Source organism: Heptranchias perlo, chromosome 20 (genome assembly GCF_035084215.1).
Source record: "Heptranchias perlo isolate sHepPer1 chromosome 20, sHepPer1.hap1, whole genome shotgun sequence".
Classification (NCBI taxonomy): Eukaryota; Metazoa; Chordata; class Chondrichthyes; order Hexanchiformes; family Hexanchidae; genus Heptranchias; species Heptranchias perlo.
This window is the reverse complement of record NC_090344.1, coordinates 7,697,350-7,721,083: the sequence shown is the minus strand read 5'-3', so window position 1 is coordinate 7,721,083 and position 23,734 is coordinate 7,697,350. Positions and strand designations below refer to the sequence as shown.

Here is a 23,734-nt window from a genome sequence, read left to right as displayed (position 1 = left end):
CAGCTTGCCAGCTGTTCCGAAATTTGGAGCCTGGACAGGGAGTTAAACGCTGGACCTTCAGCTCACTGCCCACTTTAAAAGTCTGATAGTCTACCGACTGAGCTACTCAGGCTCGATACTACATAAGCTCCCATCGTACATATTCATGGGAGATCTCTAAATTATCCCTGCAGCCGTCGAACGAGGGTGAGGTCCGTTTGATAAAATTCTCAGCAACGTGTTGAGGAGAATCCTTGTTTCTGTTGAACAAGATGTAAGAAACATGAACAGTGAACTCGAGAGTTTACAATTCTTCTTGTTTGTGCCAAATGTCTTGTCATTCGTTAGCACCAATTAAAATAACACTTTACCCACCGGCTCAAAAGCTAAACTTGTCCCACACGGGAGCTGGAAAAGGCCTCTCGACCTTTCAGCGTATTAACATCTGTCAGCTGAATAATTTCACCCGTGACACAGTGACACCAGGCAGCATATTTCTCGTCCAAATTTTCCCCACACGAAACTTCCAACCGATGAAAATCGGCTTAAAGAAAATAATTGTTTGTTTGGTTCTTTAGATTTAAAGATATCGTACCGGCCCCTTTGCCATATGAGATGCCGCAAAAAGCCCCCTCTCCCCCTATGAACAAGTAAACTGGCACTTGCTATTTAAAGACGGTAGGCCAGAGGAACTCAAGAGCCCACATGGGAAAACTAAGAAGTCGATTGTTGACCTCCATACGTTTGTCCCACAAGGGCGTATTGTAAAAACGACTGGTTGTTAACAAGATGCGTTATGGAAGATACCATTTGTACCTTGAACTCCGATCAAAATGTTCGGAGTAAAAGGTTTGATTGTTTTAGAAGACGCTCGAACTCACTACCTGGTCATTTCTGGAGCCCATACTGCTATAAATAAGTAACGCACGCTTAACAATTGGGCAACACGAGAGCAGCGAACAACCGACAGCATCAGCGCTCCTGCCAAACAGCTTCATTTTCGGTCTCTCAATTATCACTTCGAGATCTTTCTCAAACACAAGCCTCCAATCAAGATGCGCTTCGTTAAATAACAATTCCTAAATCAAGAGAGTTTTGATCGATCATGACTAAAGCATGTACAATTTCCTCACCTGTTCCATTTCATCCCCTGGGGTGGAAACCATCAGCTCCTGGAGATTTGTCTATCTTCCGCCTCCTCATTTTCTCCATTGCCATCATTTTACTTGTACTGAATCCCCTTGATTTATTAACAGTTTTCCTCGTGTCTCTGGTATGTTAGCCTCATCCATTTCTGTGACGACCGATGCAAAGTAAAAATTTAGCAACTCTGCCATTTCCTGATTTTCAATTACAATATCACCTCCATCTGTCTTTAAGCAGCCCACATTACTCTCAGCCTCCCTTCTTTCTCTTAATATACTCGTAAAAATCTTGAGAGTTGTCCTCATTTTCCCTCATAAGTATTTCTCCTTTTCCCTTTTTGCTCCTCTTCCGATTTTTTTTAGTTTCAGCACCACAATAAACAACACTCCGCTGTAAAGTTCGTCTCAATAGTTCTCCAATGTCAAAGCGAGAATTGCCTGAAGCCCTGATTTATATAATGTCACAAATACAATCACACATAATCATCCATGTATCAACGCACTGAAGGATACACAAAGACAAACTCAGCGAGAAATGCAGTCAGTGTCGGGATGCACAGGTGAACGGACAAGCGAAATGGACCGAGACAAAACGGCCTGAACCCCCAACAGTGAAGTGTCGCTGATAGATATTAGTGAGGAGGTGGGGGCCCCATGTTATCAGTTGGCGCTGTGGCTTAGTTGGTTAAAGCATCTGTCCAGTAAACAGGAGATCCTGGGTTCAACTTCCAGCAGTGCCTTGTGCAGCTCATTATTTTACCTAATTTATGAAATAAAGCGACAAAATAACAATGTGGTGTTCGTATTTGTTCAGGTTTCAGGAGGAAACGGATAACAGAATGACTGTTCAAAAACGCCCTTTCATTCCACAGACAGACCTCTCAGAGAATGTGTCTGTAACACGTTAATTTAAGGACACGTTCTTGTTTCTGGGCTCGTTGGGATCGGGGTACAATTCACGATTTGAGGTTCAAAGCCGGAAGACATCCGAATTTGGATCAAGACTTGTGATCTTGTCCTGCGGGACAAACGTTTGCAAAGAGGAAAAATAAGTCCTCAAATCGCTCGACCTGAATCTCCAGGCCCAGATGAAATATATCCCAGGATGTTAACAGAAGCAAGGAAGGAAATAGCGGAGGCTCTGACCATCATTTTCCAGTCCACCCTGGCAAAAGACGTCGTGCAGGAGGATTTGAGGATTGCTAACGTTGTACCATTGTTGAAAAGGGAGAAAGGGATAGATCGAGTAAATACAGGCCAGTCGGCCTAAACTCGAGCTGAAGTATGAATCGTCATTTGGAAAGGCACGGATTAATCAAGGACAGTCAGCGTGGATTTGTTAAGTGATGGTCGTTTGAATTGAATTAATTGACGAGGTATCAAGGAGGATCGATGAGGGTATCGCGATTGATGGAGTCAACATGGATTTTAACGAGGCTTTTGACAAAGTCCTACAGGGCAGATTTGTCAAAAATGTAAAAGCCCATTGGATGCAAGGGACATTGGCAAGTTGAATCCCAAATTGGCTGAGTTGCAGGAAGCAAGCGGTTGTGGTCGACGGAAGGCTGTTTCGAGTGGGGTTCCATGCGGCTTCGTACCAGGTCCCTGATTTTCGCGGTTCAGATCATTGATTTAGACTTAAATGTAGGGGGCATGATGAAGAAATTTGCAGATGATACAAAAATTGTTCCTGTGGTTGATAGTGAGGAGGAAAGCTGTCGACTGCAGGAAGTTATCCATAGAGCGGACAGGTGGATAGAAAAGTGGCAAATGCAATTCAATCTGAAGAAGTGTGAGGTAATGCATTTAGTGGGGGGGGGGCAAAAAGGCAAGGGAGTATATAATAAATATTGCAATTAATTTGCCATTTACAAGCCCATTCTTCAAATTTACGAATGTCTTCCTTTATTATTCGCATTTTTCTATGTATTAACTACAGCTCGCAATTAGGTGTCCTCCCTAAATTTTGAAATTGTACTTCCGATTCCCGTGTCCAAATCATGAATGTAAATTTTGAACAAAAGTGGTCCCAGCACCGATAAATTGTGAACAACAGTGGTCCCACCACTGATAAAGTGTTAACAACAGTGGTCCCACCACTGATAAAGTGTTAACAACAGTTGTGCCAGCATCGATAAATTCTGAACAACCGTGGTCCCAGCACGGATAAATTGTGAACAGCAGTGGTCCCAGCACCGATAAATTGTGAACAACTGTCGTCCCAGGAATTTTGATCTTGAACTGCAGTTGAAACTTTTGCAGAAAAGAAAATAACGTCCCCAAATCGTCCCACGTGAATTTCAAATGCTTTGGGAAGAAGTCCAATAGAAACAATCAGGACTTTAAAGGCACCTCAACGACCTGAACTTTCGTTGAATGAATTGTGTTAGCCATTGCATTCGACCGTGAAATCGCTCTTGACTTTCATCTCATTGAAGCAGAGTGTGGCCGCTTTCTATCTGTGAGCATGTCGGTGGCGTGTTTAGCTTTGATATTGATCGCCTCCAATTTGTAAAATTTCATCAATCGTCAGGAAAAAGAAACCGAGAATCGAGTTGTCCCTCTCAGTGATGAACTGAAGGGATTGGTGATCCAAGCAGATCTGGAAAATGCGTGGTGCAATCGGTCAGGAGTTCCAAATCCACCCTCCAGCCACTCGGCAATTATATTGAATGAACTTTACTCTGGCCCAGTGTCACCGCACTGAAATCGAGTATTTCTCCGGCATGTTTTTCTTCACAGTTGCTGGTTTAAGAGTGAAGACTGGCTGGTTGGATTTTCACTCCTACAAGCTTTAATCATTCATTTTTCACTGACTGTAGACAGTTGTTATATTGGTCGCTGCAATCTCAAAGTTTCGCCCAGTGAATTATTGGTTGAGCAGGTGATCTCTTCACCTGTTCTCGGCGGTGTTATCCGTTAGCGTGAAAGTTTGATGGTTCGAGCCCTTATTTTATTTTATCCTCAGGATTCATCGTCTCAAAGTTCCAGGGTTTCAACGCATGTTTTGGAATCAAGAAAATGTACCGGAATCATTGCCAGCTGAGCAGGGCTGATATTCTACCATTTACCCTGCGGTCGGGAATCAGGCACATGAATCATATAAAGGAATGGAACATTGGCTTCACGGTAATTACAATTCTCCTTGACAGACAAACCCCGAAAGGCCCGAAGGGAGGCCGCATTCGCAGCAGGAGAGCTGGTTCGCTGTGACATGGAGATTTCTGCAGTGAGTGAGACCAGACTGTTCCTATGTTCAGAGAATACATTTCACACCCTTTATTTTGGAAAAGCAAAACGGTGGGGATTTTTGTCACAGCCCGATGCCTTTCGTGTTGTATCAGATGTTCCTCGTTGCGTTACTTTCATCTTGATCGGAGAACCAGTTCGGGCGCTCCTGTGATAAACAGCGACAATTGCCAGTTAATGTTAAATTTAACAACGACTCCACTGCGTTTTTAATCCCACTCTTAAGATGCAGTCTATAAAATGAAAAAAAATCATCACATTCAAAGCATAAAAATCTTATTAAAGTTTTGACTGTCTCTCGGTAACCACGTCAACATCGCCTTCAGTCTGAAATAGAAAGTTATCGATTGATTCATGGTGATTAAAACAGGGATTCAACTACGAACAGGATTTAATTAGCTTCATGTAATTAATTTAATAAGTTCATAACTCTTTTTAAAGTTAATTCCCAAACTGGGAATCGAACCTCGCGGCGGTGAGAGTACCGAATTCTCACCACCAGGCCATTGGGGAACTCCCAAGATTGCGCACGAGACAAAGTGGAACTGATGACATTATTTTTTCTTTCGCTCTTTCATGTTTCATTCAGCTCTGTGTTTATTCTCAGGCCTCTTATCTCTCCTTCTTTTCAGCTTCTGACTGCGGATATTCCTGTGGTGAAATATCAATAATATAGAACATCTCACAGCCCCGGTATATTTGCTGTTTCTCTGTGCAGTTCTGTGCAAAATCAAACTGCACGCAAATACCGACAGTGCCTCTCTCTCACTCCCCACAGAAGCAGCAGGAGATGCCACTTTAAACTGCCAGTTGCTTCAAACGATTCATGATGGACCTGCGTGACCTTGCAGTTTCCCAAGAGCTGCATTCATTGCGTGAATTTTGGAAATGGAAACATGTCCATCAGCAGCTTGTGGTCGTATTTTACCTCACTTTCCATTTCATGTACATGCCTACTTGCACTTGGTGATGTCATTGCCTGAACATCACCTCTGTCGCGATATTATTTCGAACAGAAAATGCCATTTTGTGCGAGCAGTTTGTTTGGCAGGAAAATGACCTGAATTACAAAGGGCCAAGTAGGAAAGGCTGCGTTGCCCTGCTTGTTCGCAGCAAAGAATTTTCAGCGTTTCCTTGGGGTTTAGTGTTTAGGATTCGGCGCTTTCATCACCACGGCAAAGATTGTCGGTCTCAACATCCGCATATTATACACTCTACCATAAGTGTACTGTACTCAAATTGCTGATTTTTTCATTGTGAGGGGAAGAAACATAAATGTGTGGACATTAATTACGAATTCATCAGCTGGGTTGCACCTTTTCTTTTCCTACCGTCTCAGACTTTCCATCTTTACCCTTCTCTGCTGGTGTTGCAGGTTCCATCATTCTTCGCTGTTCACGATGCCTGAGAAGTCCATCAGGAGAAAACAGGCAAAGTCAAGAGACAGAGACAGGGAGAGATTAAAACACAGAAATAAATTGTATGAATGTCAAGTTCTGCGAAGGAGCAGAATTTAGAATGGAGCTTGGGAGAGATTCCTTCACGTGTCTTGCAATTTTGCAAGAGATCATTGGGCTCCGAGTTCAAAGCGTCGTTGGCGATGGAGCACCTCTCTGAGGGAGCGAACAAGGTCCGTTCGTTCAAGTTCATATCAATTTGAACACTGAGCAAACTTTAAAGTAGCGCTGCGAACAGGATTCGAACCCCATTGGATTTCAAGTCCAACGCCTTAACCACTCGGCCATCGCAGCTGCAAACATTGGTGATGCACAGCTATAAATCAGAATGCGTAGGGTTATCACACGAGATCTGTGACACTTTGTTCTCTCAGACAGGTTTCCAACTGGAAACTTACAGCTTGTTCATGTGCTGACTTTGCTGTCTCCGTGACAGAATTCTCATTTATCACGTGAGAAACCGGGGTTCGATTTCCGGTTCGTTTAGGATTATTTTTATTCTCCATTCATAAGATCGCGTGAATTGTGCGACATTCGCCTTCAGCTTGAATCTGCGCACCATTTCGAGACATTTTCCATTCTCCACGTGTGTTGCGTCCAAGCTGGGTTGGAAAATCACATTGTAAGTCTAACGCCTTCATCATTGGGTCATCGCTGCTGCAAGCGAGAAATCCGACACCGCTGCAGAAGAGAATGAAGAAGGTTATGACAGGAGAACTCTGAGACTGTATGTTCTTTTCGACAGGTTTCGAACTGAGCACAGACCGCCGGCTGCTGTGCGGACTTTGTTATTTCAGTGATAAAATTCTTGCTTTCTGCGCGGGAGGCCCGGGTTCGATCACCACCCAATAGAGGAGCATTTTTCATTCTCCATTCATGAGTTCACGTGAATTGGGATACGTTGACATTCAGCTTCAATCTGAACAGCATCTTGTGACATTTTCCTTTCTCCATGTGTGTTGTCGTCGACAGAACCTCTGCATTCTGTCCTCCATGCACTGGAATTAAGACAATCCTGCCGACTACACCGCTGACAAGACGTGAGAAGCCAATTAGAGATTTTGAACGAAAAATGGTAACACCGCAGGGCTCGTCCGGGATCTCTCACATAACAATCAGCAAATCCCCAAGACCAACGAGCCACTGATAAGAGAGGGGTGAAACCAATGCAGAATTCTGTGCCACCCACAGCCGATCGGCCACCATTCTGTCCATCCTATCACTTTTTCTATTCCGATGTACGGCAATGTGAAGACGTACATTAACTATTTCATATCAACAATATTAGCATCTCTTTACCACATTCGTTTCGAATGTGCGAGTTGTAATATCAAGTGAGACTTTGCAGAATTAATTGCTCTCAAGCTACATGGCATCAGCAGATTATCCACACCACCACAAGTATAACAGTGACTGCACTTCAAAAATACTTCATTGGCTGTAAATCGCTTTGGGAGGTCTTGATGTCGTGAAAAGCGTTTTGTAAATACAAGACTTTGTTTTTATACTGGGCTAAAAGTACTGATGATTTCACTATGAGGCCGAAGCGACATCAATATGTGGACATTGGCTCAGAATTCATCATCTGGGTTGGTCCTTTACTTTTCCTCCCGTCTCAGTCTTTCGATCTTTACCGTTCGCTGCTGGTGTCGCAGGTTCGATGAGCTTTGGCCGTTCAAGGAAGCTTGAGAAGTCCATCAGGGGAAAACAGAGAGTGACAGAGACAGGGAGAGATAGAGAGATAAAAGTAAAGAAAGAAAAGCCTGAATATCAAGTTAGCAGAATTTGAAATGAAGCTTGAGAGAGATGGAATCATACACTCATAGAATCGTTACTGCACAGAAGGAGGCCATTCGGCCAATTGAGCCTGCCCCGGCTCTCTTTAAGAGCAATCCAGTCAGTCCCATTCCCCCGTTCTTTCCCTGTGGACCCGCAAATATATTTCCTTCAAACACTTAACCAATTCCTTTTTGAAAGTCACGATTAAATCTGCTTCCACCACCCTTTCAAGAGATGCATTCCAGATTATAACTACTCGCTGATTTAAAACGTTTTTCCTCATATCTCCTTTGGTTCTTTTGTCAACCACCATAAATCTGTGTCTTCTGATTCTCGACTCTTCCGCCAACGGGAGCAGTTTCTGTTCATTTACTTTATCTAAACCCGTCATGATTTTGAACACTTCTATCAAACCTCCTCTTAACCTTCCTGCCCTAAGGAGAACAACCCCAGCTTCTCCAGTCTATCCACGTAACTGAAGGCCCTCATCCCTGGAACCATTCCAGACAATCTTTTCTGCATCCTCTCCGTGGCCTTCACATCCGTCCTAAAGTGTGGTGCCCAGAATTGGACACAATACTCCAGTTGTGGATTATTTTGACGTTTCCTTCAAGCACCTTCAAGTTTTGCAAGAGGCCATTGGTCCAAATTAAAAGGCTCTGCCTCGGTGGAGGATCTGTCTGAGAGAAGGAAATGCGGCCCGTTATCTCCAGTTCATATTTATTTGAGCATTGAACAAAACTGTAAACAATAGCGCCGCGAGCAGCATTCCAATGTTTCGCCGAAAGACCCTGTCGAGTTTTAGATCTAACGCCTGAACCACTCGGCCATCACAAGCAGCGAGTGCTAGTAATGCACGGCTGTAAATCAGAATGCGCAAGGTACTCAGAGGAGATTTGTGAAATTATATGTTGTTTCAAACAGGTTTCCAACTGGACACAGCGAGCCCGATACCATGCAAACGTTGCTGTTTCACTCGTAGAATTTGCACTCACCACGCGAGGGAACAGTGTTCGTATTCCCGACCAATTAAGGAGCATTTTTATTCTGCACCTCTGAGATCGCCTGAATTGAGAAAAATTCACCTTCACTTTCAATGTGCACACCGCCGTGAGACATTTTACTTTCTCTATGAGTGTTGCGTCGATAAACCGGCTGCATTCTGGCCTCTGGACCTCAAACATGCTCGAGGATTAAATCAATGCTGCTTTCTGCAACGCTGAAAAGATGTGAGAAAGAAATGAGTGAATCTTCATTGGAATTAGTGAAACAGGAGGGTTCTGGGATTTGAACTGGGGACCTCTCACATATCAAACAGTGAAACGCCCAAAATGAAAACCATAATCCGAGAACAAGGAGCCGTCAGTAATACAATCGTATAACCAGTTAAAATATCCCTGCGACCCACAACCGATCGCCCATTCATTCAGACCGCTTCTGTCCATCGAATCATAGAATGGTTACAGCACAGAAGGAGGCTGTTCGGCTCATCAAGCCCGTTTCGGATTTTTATAAGAGCAATCCAATTAGTCCCATTCCCCGGCCCTTTCCCGGTGCTCTGTACTTTTCCCCTTCAAATTCCTTTTTTAAGTCACGATTGAATCTGCTTCCACCATCCTTTCAAGCAGCGCATTCCAGATCAGAACCATTCGCTGCGTCATTAAGTTTTTCCTCATATCGCCTTTTGTTCTTTTGCAATCACCTCAAATCTATGTCCTCTGGTTCCCGACCATTCCGTCAATTAAAACAGCTTCTCTTTGTTTACTTTATCGAAACCCTTCATGACTTTGAACACTTCTATCAAATCTCCTCTGAACCTTCTCTGCTCTAAGGGGAACAACCCCAGCACAAGTCAAATGCGGTCAATCAGCTTGAATGAATTTGTTTGATCATTAAACAGACCTTTAAAGACTGGCCTGTTTTGTGGCAGTGTGAGCTAATGGTTTAAATCGCTGGTTTCAATGTCTGGGGCGTTTCTCCATTCGAATTTTACCATTGACAGAATTTCTGCAAATATCCATTTTGACCTGTTCACAGAAAACCCGATTGCAGTGCGATGGAGCAGAGGATGTGAAAGATGTTGAAAGTGAAAGTGCAGATATTATTTTCATCACGGGGACAGGACACGTTTCCACAGGTAAGGACATCTCACCATAATATTCTTTCCAGCAGAGTGTGACAGGTGATCAGAGTGACCGGGCTCTCGCGGCGCAATCGGTCTTATATGAGTTACAGGCTCTGGAAATGCCGGGGTTTTTAATTCGAGTCTCACCTAGATCAAACAATCCTTTTACTTGTGAACATTTCGACCGGAGTTGAAGGTACAATTGGTGTGTTCCAAAATTCATTTAATTATCTGAATTGCCAAGTGGTTCCTCCGGACTGCACGGTTGCAATAGCAGATGTGATGTTTAGTATTACTTGTTTACATGAGGGAGGCTTCGGTTTTGTAGACACAAACTATGATTTTGATCCATCTTCAAATCGTGGGATTTAACTGGAGCTTTAAACCAGCGCCTTTGACCGCTCAGCCAGGATACTTTCCATCCTACACTTCAGGAGCCAGTTTTACAGGAATAGAATTACTGCAAGCAAGAATTCTACCCCTCAAGCACCAATGCTCGTACGGCAGCAGGATGATTGTGTCCAGTTAGAAACCTGTCTGAAGGAACATTCAGTCTGACAGAGCCGGAAGTCCAGCAGATTGACTTTCGGTCTGAGCAGATGAAGAGTCTCCTCCTTGAGCGAGTTTCGCCAATCCAGCTCAGAGTGGATTAAGAATCATGAATCCGGGTGTGACTGGATCCCCTTGTGTGAGATGAAGTGTAGGGGGCAGTTTCACATCCTTGACGGACATTAATGATCCTGTTGTGGTTTTGCTGCAAAATTTCACTTCCCAGCTCCCGAACTAAAATCCAACGCCGTTGCAACTCGAATCCACAACCTTTGAATGGCTTATCAAACAAAACAAGTAGAAGTCCAACACACTCGCCATTGCACCACAGGGTCAGTTGCCAAAAAATCCCGAATAAAAAGAAAGACGTGTTTCTCCGGTCCAGGGGCAAAGTGACAATGGATGTCATTCAAAAAACTGTCCCCTCGAATCTGTATTGATATATTTTTTTGTAAAGCTTCGATTTTAAAAGTTATAAAAAGCCGAAATAAATAAAGTAAATTATAAGAATCGAATCCGTGATTAAGGCGTTACAACATACTTTAAGCAACTGAGTTAACCGGCCGTACTGACGGTCCATTAGACATTTTAATTAATTTCTGTACCTGTCCGCTAGTTGGTAGCGCTTTCTGTACTTGGACCCCTAAATCTCTCTGCTCCTCCACAGTTCCTAGTTTCTCACCATTTAGAAAACATTCTGATTTATCTTTCTTAGATTTAAATTGGATGATCTCGCTCACCCCGCATTGAACTATATTTGCCGCAGTTTTGCCCACTCACTGAATCGATCAATTCCCACTTTTCAACTTCCTGCTTCAATCTTCATGACTTATTGCGTCACCAGAAGGCTGCGTGTTCAAATCACGGGGTAACCGTTACTTTTCGAGCTGATCAGATTCTGGATCGTTCCGGAATGAATATATTATCTGCTTTTTCTCAATAAACAGAACCTTGCTCTAAAGTCTGCTTCCCTGGTTCTCAAATTTCAGGAAGGCGCCTCATTCTGCCCTCGACTTTTGATCTTGACCTGCGGTTGAAACTTTTGCAAAGATGGAAAAGAAGTCCCCAAATCGCTCCACCTGAATCTTAAACGCTTTGGGAAGACGTTCAGTTCAAACAATCAGGAATTTAAAGGCACCTCAATGACCTGCACTTTCTTGGAATGAGTTTTGTTCGCCATTGCATTCGACCGTGAAATCGCTCCCGGCTTTCATCTCACTGAAGTGAAGAGTGTGACCGCGTTCCATCTGTCAGAGTGTCAGTGACGAGTTTGGGGTCGGTATGGGTCGTTTACAACTTTTGAAATCTCACCAAGCAGCAGAGAAAAAGAAACTTGGAATCAAATTGTCCCTGTCAGTGATGAATTGAAGTGAATATCGCTCCAAGCAGATCTGGACAACTCGCAGTGCAGCCGCACAGGAGTTCCAAATCCACCCTCTCGCCACTCGGCAATCGCATGAACTGAACTTTACTCTGACCCAGTGTCACCGCGCTGAAATCGCGGATGTCTCGGCCACACTTTTTCTGAACATCATGGTTTCTGGTTTAAGAGTGAAAACTGCCGTCCGCTTCACTGTAAGTGCAAGAGACAACTTTGTAAACACCGTGTCGTGTCACAGACCTGCTCGTCGGACCTGCTCATTTCATCTCATCCCATTTTCAGCAAACCTGAATATTACTGGAATAGAGAATGGCGAATCACAGCTCGAGAAATCAATCCTCTCGACCACGAGGGGACTCAGTCTTCCAACATACAGGTGTTTAATGGCAAGGTGAGTTTAATGTTCAGGAATAATAGTGCACAGATTTTCACTCTTGCAAACTTCACACACTTTATTTTGGAAAAGTAAACTGATAGCAGAGAGAATTTATTTTGAACGCTGCAACCTGAATTTTTAGCTTGTTGAATCAGTGGTTCAGTAACAAACGGATACTGTCTCTGTGGCGCAATCGGTTAGCGCGTTCGGCTGTTAACTGAAAGGTTGGTGGTTTGATCCCACCCAGGGATGGTAGGGAAACTTTTATCTTCATGGTCTCGCATTTCCTGGTTCTGATGTTTGTTTTGGCTGCAAAACAAATGCCCGGTTTCGATGGCCAGCTGAACACTGCCGATCTTCCACCATTTGACCTGTGATTGGCTTCGCCGAAATCTGAATTCTTCTTGACAGACAAGGTCCGAAGGTTGCAGGAGAGCCGCTTCACTCTGACATGGATATTTCTGCAGTGAGTGACGCCAGACTGTTTCCACAATGAATGTCACTCCATTTTATTTTGGAAACGCAAAATTGTATTCACATTCCGAACGGTTTCAGTTGATTTGTGAGAGATCATGAAAGGATCCTGCAGCGCTGCCTTGGATAATAACAACAGTTCTAAGCCGCATTTCAGTCGCGGCAACAAATCCTCACATCCGAGTGTCTGCACCCTTAAATCGGAGTATTTGCACCCTTACACCGGAGTATCTGCACCTTTGGATCCGAGCATCTGCACCTTTACAGCAGAGTATCTGCACCCTCACACCGGAGTATCTGCACCCTCACACCGGAGTATCTGCACCCTCACACTGGAGTATCTGCACCGTTGCACCGGAGTATCTGCGCCCTTACAACCATTAACTCATCAACTGTCCCCAATCATCTTTATCAGCGTCAGGAGCCCTAAACAAAACCCAGCAGTGAAGAAATTGGCTTCATGATTCTTCACTAATGTACGGACACATTTTTATTTCCGGGACTTTAAGGGAGATTTGGGGAAAGTGGCCGCTGATACTCAGAAACTACTGCTTGTTGCGTTTTTTCCCCCAGCGGGCTCGTTGGTCAAGGGGTATGATTCTCGCCTCGGGTTTGTTGTTTGAAATATGTGAGAAATCCCGGGTTCAAATCCCGGACGAGCCCTCATTTTTTTTTACCCCCCGACTTTTGATCTTGAGCTGTTGTTCAAGCTGGCAGGGTGTTTGGAGGTATCTCAATAATCTCACGTCCTCTGAATGCATTCTACTTGCAATCGCAATTGATTTTGAAACCACTCTCGGATTTCATCGCACTGAAGGTTGTGGTTGATAACCGCGGGCGCACCTGTTCGGACATTGGTGTTCAGAATGTACAAAATGCTGTCTCAAATACTCTGTTGTCATCCAGGGAGCTGGAGTTTTGCATGCCCAACCTTTCCCCGAGTAAGAATGTGTCCGGTCTGTACCAGAACTATCTCCTCACTCAAAGCCTTCCATTGCTCATTTACTGTTTTACCTGCCAATCATTGATTCCAATCCACCTGGACCCGATCCCTTTTCAACTCGCTGAAATTCGCTCTTCCCAGTTGAGTATTTTCATACTTGATTTTTCCTTGCATTTTCCAGAACTACACTAAACCTGCTTCAAATGCTCCCCCACTGAATCATGCTCCACTTGCCCCACTTCTTTCCCCGAAATAAATCCAACACTGCTTCCTTCCTCGTTGGGGTGAAAACATACGGATTCGGAAAGTTCTCTTGGACACATTTCAGGAATTGCTCGCCCCCTTTGACTTTTACACTGCCATTTCCCAGTCTATATTCGGATAAATTAAGTTCCCTTTTATCACTGCTCTAAAATTATTGCATCTTTCTGCAATTTGCTCTTCTATCTCCTTCTCACTATTTGGTCGCCGAAAGAATGCATCCACCAGCGTAATAGCTCCTCAATTGTTCCTTAATTCTAAACAAATAGATTCTGCCTTTGAACCCTTCAGCATGGCGGCCCTTTCTACCTCTGTAACAGTATTTTTGATCAATCGTACCTGCTCCCCTCTACCCCCCCACCCCACCTCCTTTTTTTCCCTGCCTTTCCTGAATACGTTGTAGCCAGGAATATTTAAGTGGCCACTCCTCCGCTTGTTTGAGCCAGGTCTCCATTATTGACACTATAACATAATCCCATGTTACCACTTGTGTCTGCAGCTCACCAACCTTATTTACCAAGTGTGTTAAACACAACATCAGGGCATAAGGGTAGGACAAGTTCCAATGCCCAATTAAACGTTCTATACACTAATGTACGTAGCATAAGAAATAAAACAAGTGAATTAGAAGCGTAAATTCAGCTTATAGTGCATGACGTAGTGCTCATCACTGAGACCTGACCACAAACTGGGCATGACTGGCAGATAAATATTTCAAGTTATAAGCCGTTGAGAAAGGATAGGGACATTGGAAAAGGCGGTGGAGTAGCGATATTGAGGAGGGATACTATTACTGCATAAGAAAGAAGACGTATCAGTCAAGGTGAGCACGCAGTAGAAAGGCTTTGCGTAGAAATTAGTAACAGAATAGAATACAAGACTTTGGTGGGAGTTGTTCATCGACTTCCGGACAGCAGTGAAAAAGTAACAGGATACACAGAAGTGGACAGGGTGTTAGGGGTCTGGAACTCACTGTCTGAAAGGGTGGTCGAGGCAGAAAACCTCAACTCATTTAAAAAGTACTTGGATGTGCATTTGAAGTGCCGTAATCTACAGGGCTATGGACCAAGTGTTTGAGCCAGGTCTCCATTATTGACACTATAACATAATCCCATGTTACCACTTGTGTCTGCAGCTCACCAACCTTATTTACCAAGTGTGTTAAACACAACATCAGGGCATAAGGGTAGGACAAGTTCCAATGCCCAATTAAACGTTCTATACACTAATGTACGTAGCATAAGAAATAAAACAAGTGAATTAGAAGCGTAAATTCAGATTATAGTGCATGACGTAGTGTTGGAAAGTGTGATTAAGTTGGATAGCTCGTTTTCGGCCGGCATAGACACGATAGGCCGAATGGCTTCCTTCTGTTCTGTAACTTTCTATGATTCTATGTGTGTGAAGGGATTCGCTCAGTCATCAGACGTGATGAGACACCAGCGAGTTCACAAGTGACTGCAGGGGTCGGCATCTGCTGTTAATCATATCCAGGACTGAACCATGTTCATTCTGATATTTGGGGGTTGTTTCTGCTGATGTTAATAACCCCTATAACTGGGCTGGAGTTTAATATTCTGGATATCTGTTAAATAAATCAGCTTTGTTTTAAACACTTTGTTGTAGATTTTGGTCTTTCCCACGTGAGTGCTTAGCATCACCTGACGAGAGCTCACAAAGGACAATCTGGGGGGAGGATCATCCGGTGGGAACAGAACTTCAGCCTGGACACAGTCCTTCACGGCCACAGTGAGAGGGGCAAACGGCACTTTGGTCTTTCTTGTCTCTCTTCACTGACAGCAAAGTGGCCGTGCGGCGTCCAGTCTAAACATGACTGTCGTAAATATTCTATGAAGATTTAACCTGTTTGTGTGACAGTCCTGAGTCTAATATTTGAGGCAGGATTTAACAGATTTAAAATAAACCCGCATAAAAGAAATGGGTTCTGAATTGTGATTTCCGTGAAGCCAAAGTTCCATTCCTTTATATGATTGATGTGCCTGCTCTCCGACCACAGGGTAAATGGTGGAATATCAGTCCTGCTCAGCCGGCAATGATCACGATACATTTTCTTGCAGACCAAACACACATTGAAACCCTGGAAATTTGAGGCGATGAATCCTTCGGGAAAATGAAATAAGGGTTCGAACCATCAAACTTTCTCGCTAAGTGATAGCACCAGCGAAACAGACGAAGAGATCACCTGCTAAACCAATAACTCACTGAGCTAAACTTTAAGATTGCAGCCACCAATATAACAGTTGTCTCCTGTCAGTTTACTTCTCCAAAATGATTGGTTGAAGCTTGCAGGTGTGAAAATACAACGAGCCGTTCTTCACTCTTGAACCAGCAACTGTGAAGTTAAGAGAAACGTGCCGGAGAAATACTCGATTTCAGCGCGGTGACACTGGGCCAGTGTCAAGGTCAGTTAATATGATCGCTGAGTGGCGAGAGGGTGGATTTGAAATTCCTGAGCGACCGCACCTGTGCATTTTCCAGATCTGCTTGTTGCACCAATCCCTTCAATTCTTCACTTGCAGGGACAATTCGATTAGAATCATAGAAGTTTACAACATGGAAACAGGCCCTTCGGCCCAACATGTCCATGTCGCCCAATATATACCACTAAGCTAGTCCCAATTGCCTGCACTCGGCCCATATCCCTCTATACCCATCTTACCCATGTAACTGTCCAAATGCTTTTTAAAAGACAAAATTGTACCCGCCTCTGCGACTGCCTCTGGCAGCTCGTTCCAGACACTCACCACCCTTTGAGTGAAAAAATTGCCCCTCTGGACCCTTTTGTATCTCTCCCCTCTCACCATAAATCTATGCCTCCTCGTTTTTGACTCCACTACCTTTGGGAAAAGATTTTGACGATCTGCCTTATCGATGCCCCTCATTATTTTATAGACTTCTTTCAGTTCACCCCTAAACCTCCTACTCTCCAGGGAAAAAAGTCTCAGTCAATCCAACCTCTCCCTACTCGGTTTCTCGGTTTCTTCTCCGAGGCTTGGTAAAATTTTTAAAGTTGAAAGAGACCAATATCAAGCAAACCTCGTCAGTGACATGCTCACAGATACAAAGCGGCCAGACTCTGCTTCAGTGAGATGAAAGGCCAGACCGGTTTCAAGGTCGAATGCAATTGCAAGCAAAGCTCGTTCAATGAAAGTGTAGGTCTTTGACGTGCCTTGAAAGGTGGTGATTGTTTGAACTGAACTTCTTCCGAAAGCGTTTGAGATTCAGGTGGAGTGATTTGGGGACTTCTTTTCCCTCTTTGCAAAGTCTGAACCGCAACTCAAGATAAAAATTCTCAGGCTAAATTGGGGATTCTCCGGAATATGAACCTCGAATCGAGAATTATACCCGACCTCAACGAGCCCAGAAACAAGAACGTGTCCTGACATTAAGATGTTACGCTCACATTCTATGAGAGGTCAGTCTGTAAAATAAAATGGCATTTTGAAGAGATATTCTGAGAAGTTCCGTATTGGACCGTGAACAAAGTACAAACACCGCACGATGTTTTTGCTGGTCAAATTCACGACACATCATAAATTCCACAAAAGCACCACGGGGAGTTGAATCTAGGACCGGAGTTCTTTAACCAACTAAGCCACGGAGCCAATTCACGGGAACGCTTCTCACTTCCTCTCATTAATATCTATGCTACACGTCATATTCTGTTGGGGGTTCAGACTGTTGTATCTTTATCAATTTCATAGAAACATAGAAAATAAGAGCAAGAGTAGATCATTCGGCCCATCTGGCCTGCTCCGCCATTCAAAATCATCATGGCTGATGTCTAACTCAGTACCCTGTTCCCGCTTTTTCCCCAGATCCCTTGAGCATTAAGAAATATATCGATCTCCTTCTTGAACACGTCTAATGACTTGGCCTCCACTGTCTTCTGTGGGAGAGAATTCCACAGGTTCACCAACCTCAGTGAAGAAATTTCTCCTCACCTCGGTTCTAAATGACATACCCCCTATCCTGAGACTGTGACCCCTGGTTCTGGACTCCCCAACCAACGGGAACATCCTCCCTGCATCTTGTGCTGATGGAATTATTGTGTTTCGATAAGATCACCCCTCATTCTTCTAAACTCGAGTGAATATAGGCCTAGTCATACATTATCCTGCCATCCCAGGAATCAGTTTGGTAAACCTTCGTTGCACTCCCTCAGATATGGAGACCAAAACTGCACACAATACTCCAGATGTGGTCTCACCAAGGCCCTGTACAACTGCAGTAAGACATTCCTGCTCCTGTACTCAAATCCTCTTGCAATGAACGCCAACATACCATTCGTCTTCCTAACTGCTTGCTGCATCTGAATGCTCGCTTTCAGTGACTGGTGTACAAGGACACCCAGGTCTCGTTGCACCTCCCCATTTTCCCAATCTATCACCATTCAGATAATAATCTGCATTTCTGTTTTTACAACCAAAGTGGATAACCTAATTTATTCACGTTATACTGCATCTGCCATGTTCTTGCCCACTCACCCAACTTGTCGAAATCATATTGGACCCTCTCTGCATCCCCCTCACAGCTCACATTCCACCCCAGCTTTGTGTCATCTGCAAACTTGGAAATGTTACATTACGTTCCCTCATCCAAATCATTGATATATATTGTGAACAGCTGGGGCCCCAAGCACTGATCCCTGCGGTACCCCACTAGTCACTGCCTGCCACCCGGGAAAAGACCCATTTATTCCTACTCTTTCCTGTCTGTCAACCAATTCTCAATCTATGCCAGTATATTCCCCCTATCCCATGTGCTTTAATTTTGCACACTAACCTCTTGTGTGGGACCTTATCAGAAGCCTTCTGAAAATCCAAGTACACCATATCCACTGGTTCACCCCTATCTATTCTACAAGTTACCTCCTCAAAAATGTCCAGTAGATTTGTTAAGCATAATTTCCCTTTCATAAACCTATGCTGACTTTGTCCAATCCCGTTAATGCCTTCCAAGCGTTCTGTTATCGCATCTTTTAAAATAGACTCGAGCATTTTCCCCACGACTGATGTTAAGCTAACTGATCAGTAATTGCATGTTTTTTCTTCCTCGTTTTTTCAATAGTGGGGTAACATTTGCCACCCTCCAATCTGTAGGAACTGTTCGAGTCTGTAGAATTTTGGAAGATGATCACCAATGCCTGCACTCGTTCCAGGGCCATTTCGTTTAGTACTCTGGGATGTCGATTATCAGGCCCTGGGGATTTGTCAGCCTTTAGCCCCATTAATTTCCCGAGCACTTTTTCTTTAAAACTAATCCTGGTTTCCTTCAGTTTCTCCCTCAGTAGACCGTTACTTCCCTATCATTTCTGGAAGGTTGTTTGTGTCCTCCTTTGAAGACAGAACCAAAGTATGTGTTTAATTGTTCTCCCATTTCTTTGTTCCGCATTTGACTGTAAGGGACCTACATTTGTCTTCACTAATCTTTTTCTCTTGACATTTATAGAAACTTTTACAGTCAGTTTTTGTGTTGCCAGCTAGTTTACTCTTACTCTACTTTTCCCCCTCTTAGTCCACCTTTGCTGAATTTTAAACTGCTCCCAATCCTCAGGCCTGCAGCTTTTTCTGGCAATTTTATATGTCTCCTCTTTGGAACCAATGGCTAATTTCTTTTATAAGCCACGGTTGAGCCACCTTTCCTGTTTTATTTTTGTGTCAGACAGGAATTAATAATTGTTATAATTTCTCCACATGTTCTTTATATATTAGCCATTGCCTATCCACCATCATCCCTTTTTGTCAAGTTCTCCAATCTACCCTAGCCAACTCACTTTTGTAATTCCCTTCATTTAGATTCAGCACCCTAGTTTCGGATTTAACTACTTCACTCTCCATCTTAATGAGGAATTCTATCATGTAATGGTCGCTCTTCCCTGAGGGAGCCCGCACAAGATTGTGAATCAATCCTTTCTCATCGCACAATACCCAATCTCAGATCGCCTGTTCGCTAGTTGGTTCCTCAATGTATGAGTGTACATGATTTATTTCTAGACTCCAGGAATTCCTCCCCAACTGTATTATTGCTAATTTGGTTTGACCAAGCTGTATGTAAATTTAAGTCTGATTGTGGTTTACCTTTCTTGCCTGTGTCTCTAATTTCCTGTTTAATGCCCTCTCCTACATCTCCACTACTGTTTGGGGCCAATAGACAACTCCTAACAACGTTTTCTGCCCCTTGGTGTTAACTCCATCCATCGATTCCAAATCGTGATTTTCCGAGCCAATATCCTTACTCACTATTGCATTGATTTCTTCCTTTACTAACAACGCTACCCCACCTCCTTTACATTATTGCCTGTCCTTCCGAAATATTGAATACCCCTGGATGTTCAGTTCACATACTTGGTCACCATGCAGCAATGTCTCTATAATCGCAACTATATCATACCCGTTAATACCTATCTGCGCTGTAAATTTATCGACCTTATTGCAAATGATCCGCACATTAACACCTATAGACTGTTCAAGATTGCTAGTCATCTTAGTATTTCGCACTATGGACCTATTTGTTTATCAGTATGTTTTCTCTGCCTGCCACTGTTCCTTCTTCCCGTTCTGTTTCGTTTCTATCATTGTTTCCCCCTCCTCCGTCCTCCTGCTCTGGTTCCCATCCCCCTGCCATTCTAGTTTGAACCTGCCCCAAAAGCACCAGCAAACAGCCCCCATGAGGACATCGGTCCGGTCCGGTGTTACCCGTCCCATCTTCCGCAGAACCGGTCCCAAAGGCTCACGGATTTAAATCCCTCCCTCCTACACCATCCCTGTAGCCACGCAATCATCTCGTCTATTCTCCTGCTCCTGTAGCCGGAGAGAGACCAGCAGCCAGTGGTCGTGCAAGGAGAGAGCCCAACATTCTCCCGGCTTGGCAAACTGGTCAATCGATGCCCTCAGGGAAGTGGCAATTCCGGAGATATGGGCCCAGGACCAACCCATAGGATCAGAGTTCGAGACAAGGGAACGAGTCATTCCTTCCCGACACAATTTTACGACAAACCCACCACAGCTTTGACCCGGATCTCATTCCGAATTGGGGAAGGTTGCAATTGTTGGCTGCAGCACAAACAATTCTCAAACCAGACACCAAGTTAACTCACTGCAAAGAGTACAATCCAGCGAGCATTTGGAAGATAACACGAGACCAGCAATCATCTATAACAGGATTTTATTATCCAACAGACACATCTACAGTTCCATGGAGCTGCACTCGGAGCCCACCCTGCGGCCCTGCTCCATTTTCCACATAGCAACAGTCCCGACCAACAGGGCCACGGAGAGCAGCGCTACCCCAACCGCTAATCCAGGAACACGGAAGGGGGAATCAACAGCAGTATCTGTGGGGAGAAGCCAGGGTTAGATGGGCACCAGTTACTCAATCACGAGACACATGTGGAGCTCCCTGCTTTACCTTTCTCGTCCTGGTGGATCAGAGCAGCCAATCTCGCCTCACCTTCCAGGAAAAGGATGGGTCCATCAGCGGTCACCAATACCCCAGACTGGTCATCGGCACTTCTTCGCCTCTCTGGGGCGAAGGACAGAAAGAGACAAGAGTTCATGGTTAATGATTAAATCTTCATCTGTCTGGAAATCCTGAATCAGATGGCCTCATGCAAAACATATCAGGGCCCTGGGTACCGGACAGAGTTTGGAGATTGCAGTTCCGGCTATAATTCCATCCGGTTCTCATCAAACGGATTCTCAGACGGACGTGCAAACTGAGCAGAGTTCGCAATCGCTGCTGCTACAATGGCCAGTCTGGTCTCCTGGTGAAGGAGACACTTTGATGCACTACTTTGACCCGCAGTTTTATGAGACACTCACGATTGGCCAGGTGTCCGGCCCCGGGACAACGGTTCGGTTCCACCCTGAATTCCCAGTGTCAGAATGATAGTTAGATGCTGGTTTAATGTTCTCCAAGGCCAAGGGTGGATACTCCGAACCGGATGTGGAACACACCCGTGCCAAAAGTGGGAGGATTCTGCTCCTTAGGGGTCGGCAAGTAGGGCAACTCAACATCCGGGCAAGCAGCAAGGAACCAAAAATACCTCATTCAACCCAGCTCAAGGATCAGAGCATCCTTCACAATTACTGACCCGCTGCCCTAGATTGCTATTCGAATGGAAACCTGCACCGAATGAAACTGGACAAGTTCCCAGAACCGCCAGGTTCGGGACATTCACCCTGTGCCCAGTGTTCGGCCCCTTGCTGAGGGAGCCCCATGTCCAGATGTCCCACACCCACCCCTCCCCATCAGGGTGGAGTCTCTAGTCAGATCACAGGTACTTACTGGGGCTGCAGGGAGCCGTGCAGTTCTCTCGGGTGGAAGGGTAGCAAACCTCAGCACTGCAGTGGAAATAAACCTGCAAAGGGACAGTGCGGTATGGTCAATCCCACAGCTCCCAGTCAGGAGATCAATGCTTCTACAGCCAACCGAAAAACAGGGGCCTGCTCACTTATTAAGCCCGGGGAGCAGGTGATACAAAGTGACCGGGAAAGAAGCAATGAAGGAAACTCACCTCCCCGGTCAGAGCCCGGCCCGAAACTCGGTCCCAGAAAGCGAACGTGCTGACTACAAAACGATTATGGTGAGTTGGGAACAGCAAATGGGAAGCAGCGTTTACCGGGATTAGGCGGGTTTTGTAGTTATCACCAGCAAAGGGGCACCTGGAACAGAGACAGAGGGGGAGTCACACGGTGACAGGTTTACATCAAACAAATTATACCAGCGTCTGGAACAAAATAGCAACTTCGAAGGAATATTGCCCCAATCACTAACCCGGACTGAAGTAACGATTTCTGTATTAATCCCCACCCATGTCGCCCCCTCCCCAATCCCCACACTGCCTCAAGCCCCCTCACTCGCTCCCTTACCTCTCCACCAGGAGGTCCCATCGGAGCCCCGAATACGGCTCGGGGGTGGGGGTCGCCCAGCAGGCATTGAGCAGCAGCACAAGGGACGGATCGTTCCGGTTCAGAACACGAACCTCCACAAACACGGGGTCCCGGAGCACACTCAGGATCGGGTAGTCACTGGCCACATACCAGCTCCGGTAACCACCATCTGAAAAGAGAAAGATGAAGGGTGGGCACTATTTGGAGAGAGCCTGAAGTTGGACACTACTATCAGCGAGCACTCGTTACCTCTCGCTATTCTCAGCTCCAGAAGCAGGATCCCGGCCTCAGTGGCTGGCAGTGGTGGAGAAAGGGTGTAAACTCTGGGCTTCACCTGCAGATCAGACTCCTGGCTTCCCTTGTAACTGCACTGGACATGGAGCCTGCAAGAGAACGGACACGGCTGAAGAATTCAGGTACTCACTGTCTCTGCCCGCTGAATGTGCTCCTATTCTCACCTGAAAGGGCTGTCCCGGGTCACCGATCCCAAAGCGCCATCCAAGATCTCAAACTCACCCAACACATCCGTTTCATACAGGATGTTCGTGCCGTCCAGCTGCAAGAGACAGAAGACCATCATTCCCGAAATGAGCCATTGATGGGACTCCCAGCCCACAATACCTACCCGCTGAGTAGCGCCACATTCAGTGACGGCGAACTGAAAGAGCACAGTGTCTGCAGAGGCCACGATCGGATTGCACTCAGCTCCTTCTCCATCCTTCAGATGGACCGTTGTCAGGTTTACAGGAGGCAGCGTCAAATCCTTGGAGATAGCGATGAGGACCTGCCCATCCTTGGTGCAGACTGCAAGAGAGTCAATGAAAGGCGGTTAGTTGACCCACGGGGAGGGTCAAGGGAACCGTTACAGGAAAGGGGACAAACCCCATCCATGTTTCAGTTTCTATCCCGTCCCCTTATCTGTCTAATGGAAACCAGTTGACCAATTACAGCTCGTCACCACGCTGCTTGGATTAAAATTGCCCGCAACTCCGATAGAAATTAAACATCAAATTCAAATGATCAGTGGCAGCAGGGGCCGGGGCTCATTCACTCTGCCCCCCCCCCCCCCACTACCTGGACAATTGCACCGGGTAGAATTCA

At 45.1% G+C, this 23,734-nt stretch overlaps 1 protein-coding gene and 3 non-coding genes across 4 annotated transcripts in view; 2 read left to right on the top strand and 2 right to left on the bottom strand.

Moving 5' to 3' along the window:
• LOC137335599 (zona pellucida sperm-binding protein 4-like) overlaps positions 1-23,734 on the bottom strand; it is a 40,097-nt gene that overhangs the window by 15,809 nt on the left and 554 nt on the right. The window contains exons 2-8 of the mRNA XM_068000908.1: positions 23,259-23,437; positions 23,092-23,189; positions 22,883-23,016; positions 22,613-22,802; positions 22,258-22,405; positions 22,029-22,101; positions 21,150-21,263 (exon numbers count right to left, since the gene is read on the bottom strand). Coding sequence (XP_067857009.1) covers positions 21,150-21,263; positions 22,029-22,101; positions 22,258-22,405; positions 22,613-22,802; positions 22,883-23,016; positions 23,092-23,189; positions 23,259-23,437 — 936 coding nt within the window. The remainder of the gene's footprint in view (positions 1-21,149; positions 21,264-22,028; positions 22,102-22,257; positions 22,406-22,612; positions 22,803-22,882; positions 23,017-23,091; positions 23,190-23,258; positions 23,438-23,734) is intronic.
• Positions 1,791-1,864, top strand: trnat-agu (transfer RNA threonine (anticodon AGU)). Its single transcript has one exon. It is a non-coding gene; the product is annotated as a tRNA-Thr (tRNA).
• trnas-uga (transfer RNA serine (anticodon UGA)) lies at positions 6,057-6,124 on the bottom strand. Its single transcript has one exon. It is a non-coding gene; the product is annotated as a tRNA-Ser (tRNA).
• On the top strand, positions 12,219-12,292 carry trnan-guu (transfer RNA asparagine (anticodon GUU)). Its single transcript has one exon. It is a non-coding gene; the product is annotated as a tRNA-Asn (tRNA).